The sequence below is a fragment of the Glycine soja genome, chromosome 8, assembly GCF_004193775.1.
Source record: "Glycine soja cultivar W05 chromosome 8, ASM419377v2, whole genome shotgun sequence".
Classification (NCBI taxonomy): Eukaryota; Viridiplantae; Streptophyta; class Magnoliopsida; order Fabales; family Fabaceae; genus Glycine; species Glycine soja.
In genome coordinates this window covers 46,134,761-46,143,090 of record NC_041009.1, presented here as the reverse complement: position 1 = coordinate 46,143,090, position 8,330 = coordinate 46,134,761, and the positions used below count along the sequence as shown (strand labels likewise).

General features: G+C 32.3%; 1 protein-coding gene across 2 annotated transcripts; it reads left to right on the top strand.

The window, feature by feature from the left end:
* Positions 1–656: 656 nt before the first annotated feature.
* LOC114423668 (monocopper oxidase-like protein SKU5) lies at positions 657–7,429 on the top strand. Of its 2 annotated transcripts, none has more exons than XM_028390504.1 (9): positions 657–969; positions 2,938–3,047; positions 3,130–3,400; positions 3,482–3,620; positions 4,687–5,047; positions 5,336–5,701; positions 5,800–5,878; positions 6,110–6,172; positions 6,475–6,583. In XM_028390504.1, the coding sequence occupies exons 1-8, from the start codon at positions 826–828 to the stop codon at positions 6,149–6,151; spliced, it is 1,512 nt and encodes a 503-aa protein (XP_028246305.1). In that variant the 5' UTR covers positions 657–825; the 3' UTR covers positions 6,152–6,172; positions 6,475–6,583. The 2 variants fall into 2 exon arrangements, with proteins under 2 accessions (XP_028246305.1, XP_028246303.1); XM_028390502.1 differs by lacking the exon at positions 6,110–6,172 and adding an exon at positions 7,134–7,429 and having other exon boundaries at positions 661–969; positions 6,442–6,638.
* Positions 7,430–8,330: the final 901 nt, after the last annotated feature.

Below are 8,330 nucleotides of genomic sequence, written 5' to 3'. Positions count from 1 at the left end.
CTTGAAGATTAAAAATAAGATTTCAAAAAAATAAGGAATAAAACCATATTTTTTCCAATAATGTCTTACTGTAGTAGAATTTTTTATTTAAAAATATTCCCCGATTTTTTTTATTAAAATTTAAAATTTTCATTCTTTCTTTTTCTCATATGTAAAGAAAAAAAAACACAAACTAATTGTTAGAAAAATATTTCTAATTTAAGTTATAATTATGGGTAAGTTGGTTTAAATTTATTTTCTTGAAAAATATTTTTTAATAATTTTTTCTGATGTATTTGTCTAAATTATTTTTAAAAATAAATAGTTTTTATTTTTTTTAGAAACAAATCTTATCTGATCATTAACAAAATATTTTTTTAAAAAAAATTCTTATTTTAAAATTACTTCTTTTAAGCCAATAAAGTTTAATCTAATTGATTGTCTATGGTATGAATTATTATAAATTATCTCATAATATTTTTTTTATCACTACGTATAAAAAAAAACTCACCCATAAATATAATTTTAAAAAAACGTTTAGGTAGGGAAAAATATAATATAATTTATTTAATTAATAAAATATTAAAAAAGTAAAAGCTCAAAATAAATTGTCAGAAGATGGCAATAGTAGAAGCTGTTAAGTCCACAAAAGTAAAACATAGGGGGGCCACTACGGGACACACTAGTCAGAAAGTGTCCTCTTTCTCTCATGTGATTGATGCACAGAATTGGCAATTTCATTCACTTCAGAAGTTCCCTCTCTCTCTCTCTCTCTCTCTCTCTCTCTGCACTGAGCTTGAGAAGAGATATACTCAAAAGAGACAGATAGATTCACTGAGAAACACGATGCCGTCATTGCCTTCTTCTTGGTTCTTCACAACGCTTCTACTATGCTTCTTCTTACATGTTACTTTTGCAGGTGACCCTTATGTTTTCTATGATTGGACCGTGTCCTACACCTCAGCCTCCCCACTTGGAGTTAAACAGAAGGTTTTTTCCCCCTTATCTTTGGCAATTCTTTAGTGTGGCTTTATTTTTTTTCTCTTTCGTATGGGATGCAGTTAAAGACCAAGAGTTGCTGAAAAACTTGAAACATTATGTGTTTGCAAAATGCCAAATTCGATGTGCTTTTTGGTTATGAGTTGGGGTAATGCTTGTGTTGGGATCTGAAGTTCTGTTTTCGTGACTGTTTTGATTGATAATTCAGTGATGGTAATTCTGTTTTCAGCAAGAAATACTAGTATTTGTTTGTACCTGAGTTTTTGTTAAAATGGTAAAATGTCATATAAGTATTCTGTTACAGTAGTATTTACTTAATAGTTAATTCTGAATTAACTGTTGATTATTATAAATCTCAAACGGATGAGGAGAGTACATTATCAACACCAATTTTTGGTATCTTAAATATTTGGCATTTAGTGTTGGATTTAACCTTCTTTCGTGCATGTTGGTATTTGTGGTGAATAGTTTATATGGCATCTGATTTTTACCTTTTTCTCCACTAAGCATCTAAAATTAGCTGAGTCTCATCTTCGAACATGTTATTAAGAAGTTATAAGATGCCAAATCTTTATCAATATAACATATTTTAGTACTTTTGGGTTTCCTTTAGGGGCTGAGTTGATTTTCATTCAGTGCCTCCCTGTAAAGTTATCATCATATATTGTCATATTCTCCTGTTCTGTCCTATACTTAAGGTCCAACTCTAGAAAGGAAAAACACTTCGACGCTCACGTTAAAGTTCTTCACTAGGAAAGATGTGTGCCAAACAGGCCAAACCCTTTATTTATAGTGATTAGTGGGAGCTGGTTGCTTTGTGTGCAATCCTAAGATATGACTTGAGTGAATTATCATATAAAATGAATTAAGTGATTATCATATAAAATGAATGGCACTTGGACCTAATGCTTTAAGCTTTTAGGTCAAGATTCGGTTTTCAGCCCACAAGTATGGTTCCTTGTTATGTCCATGAAAGTGTCTCTTTGGTTTTTTTGTCTCTCCCTGACCTAATTCAGCTTCAATGAGGATTCCTAACTCTTTTTTTTTTTTTTGTTTGGTGGTGTACAATGAGATTTGAACCCAAGATGTCATGCTAACTATCCAAATCCCTCCACCACTTGGCCGACTCTAGTGGGTTGAAGATTCTAAGTTTCTAACACACATACCATGATGTCTTTAATTTAATTTTTTAATGACATAATGATCCATAAAAACTTTAACATGTGCAAACCTTCACCTTGTTTACATGGTATCCCCTCCACACCCATATTTTATTTCTTTAACCTTCTCCCAACAGTTATTCACATGCCAGGTTTCCATGGTTTCAAATGGCTTCATAATGTCACTAAACTAGTTATAACCATACCACCATTCAATTCAATTTTGAGTGAAAAACAAAAGGAAGACTCCCCTTTCTCTACTTAAGAAAGGGAAGTAAATACTTTAGCATCATTAGGAAAGAACTTATATGGATGTGATGTGAACTAGCACAATAATGTTAGCTTATCAATTACCCCCAAAATTCATTAAACTAAGAAGCTGGCCCAGAACATTTTCATGCTTTAGGTATGTTACAAACTAGCAACATAGCCCATTTTGTCTAACCCCTAGTTTCTTACACTGTTTTCTGCACTCAGATCCCAAGTGAAAAGTGATGATAACTCTCCAAAGTCTCAGGAGAAACCTGTTCACTTCAAGATATGTTTGAACATTTAACATTCTATTCTAGTTGTCTCACATTGAATTTGTTTATTGATTTATCTTATGTATTGTGTAAGTGCACTAAGTTTAATTAATTCAATTTTATCCGATTTGTGCATGTAAAATAGTGGTTTATTTCTGTATTTTTAATATCATCTACAACTTTTGGTGTTTACATGTTTGCTTCATACTCACCTATGAATGAGTTCTGATACTGTTTCTCACCCACCCTCTATTTGTGACAAATTTCTATTTCAGGTAATTGGGATCAATGGACAATTTCCAGGACCAACTCTGAATGTCACCACAAACTGGAATGTAGTTGTCAATGTCAAGAATAATCTTGATGAACCATTACTTCTAACATGGTAACACAATTGTGTTTAGTCAAGAATAACGATGTAACTAGTAATAATGATGGTAATGATTATGTTGCGTAGTTAATTGCAGGAATGGTATACAACATAGGAAAAACTCTTGGCAGGATGGAGTTTCAGGAACTAATTGTCCAATTCCAGCAGGTTGGAATTGGACATATGAGTTTCAAGTTAAAGATCAGATAGGGAGTTTTTTCTACTTCCCTTCCCTAAATTTCCAGAGGGCTGCAGGAGGATATGGAGGAATCATCATAAATAACCGACCAGTTATTCCTGTTCCTTTTGGATTACCAGATGGAGATATTACCATATTTTTGAGTGATTGGTACACCAGGAGTCATAAGGTGTTATTTCTTTTTATGACTTACTTTTGTAATTTTTATTTTTTATTTATGGAGTTTTGACTATTTCATATGGGGAAACAGGAACTCAGGAAAGATGTTGAAGATGGGATTGACCTTGGAGTCCCTGATGGTGTGCTTATTAATGGACTAGGTCCTTATCGCTACGATGAAAATCTTGTCCCAAACGGCATTTCTTACCGAATAATAAATGTGGAACCAGGTAAGAATATAGGCAATACATGTTTTTGTTTTTCTTGGTTTATAAGCATGGGAGAAGTACCTGACATTTATGGCAACAATCTGCCTTCTCATTAGAACTTCTATTTTCCAGAAGTCTGCTGCCAATATATATATATATATATATATATATATATATACACACACACACACTACTTGTCACTGATAGCGGAAAAAAATTTGGACTTGAAATAGACAAATTTTATCTTATATAAGATAAGATGATAAAGTTTTTAAGGATAAATAATGCAAGTATTTATTTACATCACACAATGACCACACCACTATCTCTATAACTCCATCAACGTCTGAATCTCATTCCTTAACAATTCTCCGATACAAGTATTTATAGCCTACAAGATTTGCTTTCCATCCGGAAAGACTTTCCTAGTTTCATATTAAAATCAGATGTGATATTTTTTACATATCTTGATATAAATTACAATTCAAAATTTGGAAATTAGAAACTCTAGATAATTATGAAAGCCCGAATTTGGGTCCAACTCGACAATTCAAAATTCAAACTCCTTGATCCAGATATAGAGTATTAAACACCTTATACATTACACAGAGCAAACTCTTGTCTGCTTGACTTGGGCAAATTGTTCTGTGATCCTTTATACCTTTAGTGTATGGGCTTGTACATAATTTCATGATCATCTGATCAAGTGGTCTTGAAACTATTTTTTTTTATGTTCTAATTCTAGAAGTATGTCTTGCTACCAATATCAGAGTTGATATCTTCCCAATTCTTTCTTGGATTATGTTGTTCTTCTATATTGGGGCATTTATTATGCAACTGTTGAAATCAGAACATAATATTCTGATTATTTCTGATTTTCAACAGCAACATTCTAAGATTTCCCCCAAAAAATAAACGGGACATTTAATTCTATCAACCACTTTTAACCCCCGCAAAATAGAATTTGCAGATACTTTAATGTTTTTAAGTCTAGACATCTATTTTTCTAAGTGGTTTGGATTTGAGAGCAACTTGACTTTTGAAGTACTCATGTATTACCAACTGTTTATCATTCTGTCTGAAATAGGGAAAACATATCGCCTGCGTGTTCACAATGTTGGTATCTCAGCAAGCTTGAATTTTAGGATACAAAATCACAACTTGCTTCTGGTGGAGACTGAAGGATCATACACAGTTCAGCAAAACTACACAAACATGGATATTCATGTGGGTCAGTCATATTCATTTTTGGTTACAATGGATCAAAATGCCAGCACTGATTACTATATTGTTGCCAGTCCTCGGTTTGTTAATTCATCGTGGGCTGGTGCTACTGGAGTTGCCATTTTGCACTACTCCAATTCTCAGGGACCTGCTTCAGGCCCTCTTCCCAGTCTTTTGGGTGAAGACGATCCTTCATTTTCGATAAATCAAGCAAGATCAATAAGGTTATAATTTGGTACTTTGTCTCCTTTTGGAAACTTTTGCTTTGATACATTAAAAAGCTGATTTTAGTCTTGGATGTTGGATCTATATAGTCAAGCAAGTCCCTAGGTTATTACAATATGTTTTATGGCATTGGGGTTTAGGGGGACAATACCAAACCAAAGAAAGCTGTTAATTTAATAGACTTGGTGCCCTTTGATCACACCTTAGATTTCATGGTTAGATATAAAGTATTTTGATATCATAAAATCCTGAATGTTCAAAATCTCATTTGATAATGATTCTTTTAGGTGGAATGTGTCTGCTGGTGCTGCACGTCCAAATCCACAGGGTTCCTTCAAATATGGTGATATTACTGTGACAGATGTATATGTTATTCTTAATAGACCTCCAGAGCTTATAAATGGAAAATGGCGAACTACCCTTAATGGTATATCATATTTACCACCTCCAACACCCCTGAAGCTTGTGCAACAATTTAACATTCTAGGGGTGTACAAGATTGATTTTCCAAATAGATTGATGAACAGACCCCCAAAAGTTGATACTTCTCTGATTAATGGAACTTACAGAGGTTTTATGGAAATAATCTTTCAAAACAATGACACCACAGTCCAGAGCTACCATTTGGATGGCTATGCATTCTTTGTTGTTGGGTGAGATTTTAGCTTTAAAATTTCAATTTACCATTTTTTGTTTTTATCAATGTTACACTAAACTTAAAGAGTGAATGAATTTCTCGTTTGAACTGTAGCATGGATTTTGGAGTATGGACAGAAAATAGCAGAAGTACTTATAATAAGTGGGATGGTGTGGCTCGCTGCACTACACAGGTATGTCTTACTTCCTTGGCCACAGCATAATCTCTTACTCCATACATTTGCATAGGAAATTATGAGGCAGCTATGCTGGAATGAACCATTTTCATACATAACAAGAAAGGGGACATACGATTAGGAATAGAGGTTGTTTCACAGATTCAACCAAGAAATGCTTCAATTCTGTTTGCTACTCTAAAATTTATAGTTTTCCTTTTGATTTGACCACATTACTTCATCTTTTAGCTTCTCATGGATCTGGAATCATTAATAAGAATTCCCTTTTAAACCCCATGAATATTTAAAATGTCTTGGATTTCTTTATTTTCTATTTAAAAATAATCTACTGTGCTGGCTTTTTCTTGGCCTCTCTTTGTAGAAGCTTTGCATCCAATATACCAAAACACTTTTTCTATACATGATATGAAGCACTTTCTTGTTAGTTGTTCCAACTTGAAAGGACATGTAATTGCAAGTAAAATGAAACATGAATTTGATTTGTATGCAAGAATAGCTTTTCATGACCAAAAAAAGGAGTGTATATGCTCTACAATAACTTTTCTTTACCCTGTCTGCAGGTCTTTCCTGGTGCTTGGACAGCCATTTTGGTATCTCTTGACAACGCCGGTATTTGGAACCTTCGTGCAGAGAACCTCAACTCGTGGTATCTGGGCCAAGAAGTTTATGTGCATGTTGTAAACCCAGAGAAAGACAACAATGAAAATACTTTGCCTGACAATGCAATTTTCTGTGGCTTACTTTCTTCCCTTCAAAAGTAAGATTTCCTTTTAAAGAAATCAACTTTAGCTGTTTCACAAATTATAAGTAATTAGCATGTCTACCATACATAAACAAGATTGCAATAGCAAAATACTTGAGCTAATACAAAATGAAATTCTCAATTCTTCCTCAAGATTTTTGCTTTAAATGAACAAAAAGGATTTTATTGTAATATTGAGTAAATTACAGCAACACCCCCTAAGGTTTCTTGTAATTACACAAGCACACTCTACTTTTTAAACTATTACATTCACCTCCCTAGTAGGAGATGTTAGTGTAAGATTTGATGGAGTGTCAGTATAATGTTTTCAAACATATAAGGAGGGTTAGTGTAATGTTTTCAAACTTAAAGGAGGTTAGTGTAGGAAAATAAAAAGGGTGGGGTTATGTGTAATTTGAAAAAACTCGGAATTTTGCTGTAATTTGCTCTGTATTATATTTCAGTTATAGCTTATCAATAGTAACACCAGTGCTTGTTTCTCTTCTGCAGGGATCAGTCTCACAAATTCCAGTTCTCTGTGGGATCACCTTTTTGCAGTACTTCTATAATTTTGTTGTTCATGCTATTTCTAGCATTACTTGAAAGTTTGTTTTGGTATGTGGAGTGTTGAGCTCTAAGTCAACTTAAACAAAGAAGGCAATTGTTTGTAATATTACACTAGCCATTTAAGATTTATATAGGCTTTTTCACTGGAAAGGAATTTTTATGTATGTACAACATGTTGGACAAACCGATGTAATCATAAATTCATAATTGTAATTTGTCAACTAGAATCGTACATTGAAGTTCTTTTTTTTTTTTTTTTTTCCCTCAATGCCAAATTTATAATTTTGGAGGATTGTAACCCAACCCAAGGGATGCTCCTACCCAACTGATTTGGCTAAATTAGTATTTACAATTTGTGAAGGCCGGTCTAGCTATATACGAAATTCTTGATTAATAATAAGATAAAAAATTATTAGATTTAGTATGAGGGGGTAATAAATTTAGAGAATTGATTACTATACTAGTAATAAATTATAAAAAATCAAAATATAAATAATATAAATATAAAAAGAACAAACACAAATTTTATGTGATTAATCACTGCATTCAAAATAAAGAATGAAAGTAGACAAATCAAAAAGGAAAGGAGATGTTTGAATTAAAATAACTCCCCTTCAATTTCTTATTTTTTTTTTAGAGGACAGGACAATAGGAATGTTTTATTATGCTCTATGGTTAAAAAAAAAATGCTAACAATACATTTTTTTAACACACTTTATCATTGGTTAAAATTTATTAGATTTTATAAAATTTTATGGGTATCACTTTTTATTTAATGAGTCTCATCCATTATTTTGTAATTTTTATTAAATTTTAATCAAACTAGGATGTATCTTTTATCCATCAAGATCAGGGTAAGGTAGTATGAAATTCAACCACATAATTTTACTTCTATTAATGCTTGAACTAGAACTCCCCTTCAAAACCATAATGTTGCGATCAGAGTTTCTTCTTGTGTAACTAGAGAAATAACTAAATGAAGTCAATTTCGAAAATAACAGTATTAAAAGGAGAAAAAAATAAAAATAAAAACACCTTAAAAGTGAAAAAACTTACTTTAATTGGTAAAATTACAAATCTTATACTACATAAAAATGGAAGCATCAACAAAGTCTTAAATTGCAATGTTTCATCATATAA

Bases quoted from the DNA above. Each gene is read 5' to 3' on its own strand.
- LOC114423668 (XM_028390502.1), top strand. From the start codon at position 826: ATGCCGTCATTGCCTTCTTCTTGGTTCTTCACAACGCTTCTACTATGC. The intron at 3,048-3,129 runs GTAACACAATTG...AGTTAATTGCAG, and splicing joins GAACCATTACTTCTAACATG to GAATGGTATACAACATAGGA. The intron at 5,879-6,441 runs GTATGTCTTACT...CCCTGTCTGCAG, and splicing joins TGGCTCGCTGCACTACACAG to GTCTTTCCTGGTGCTTGGAC.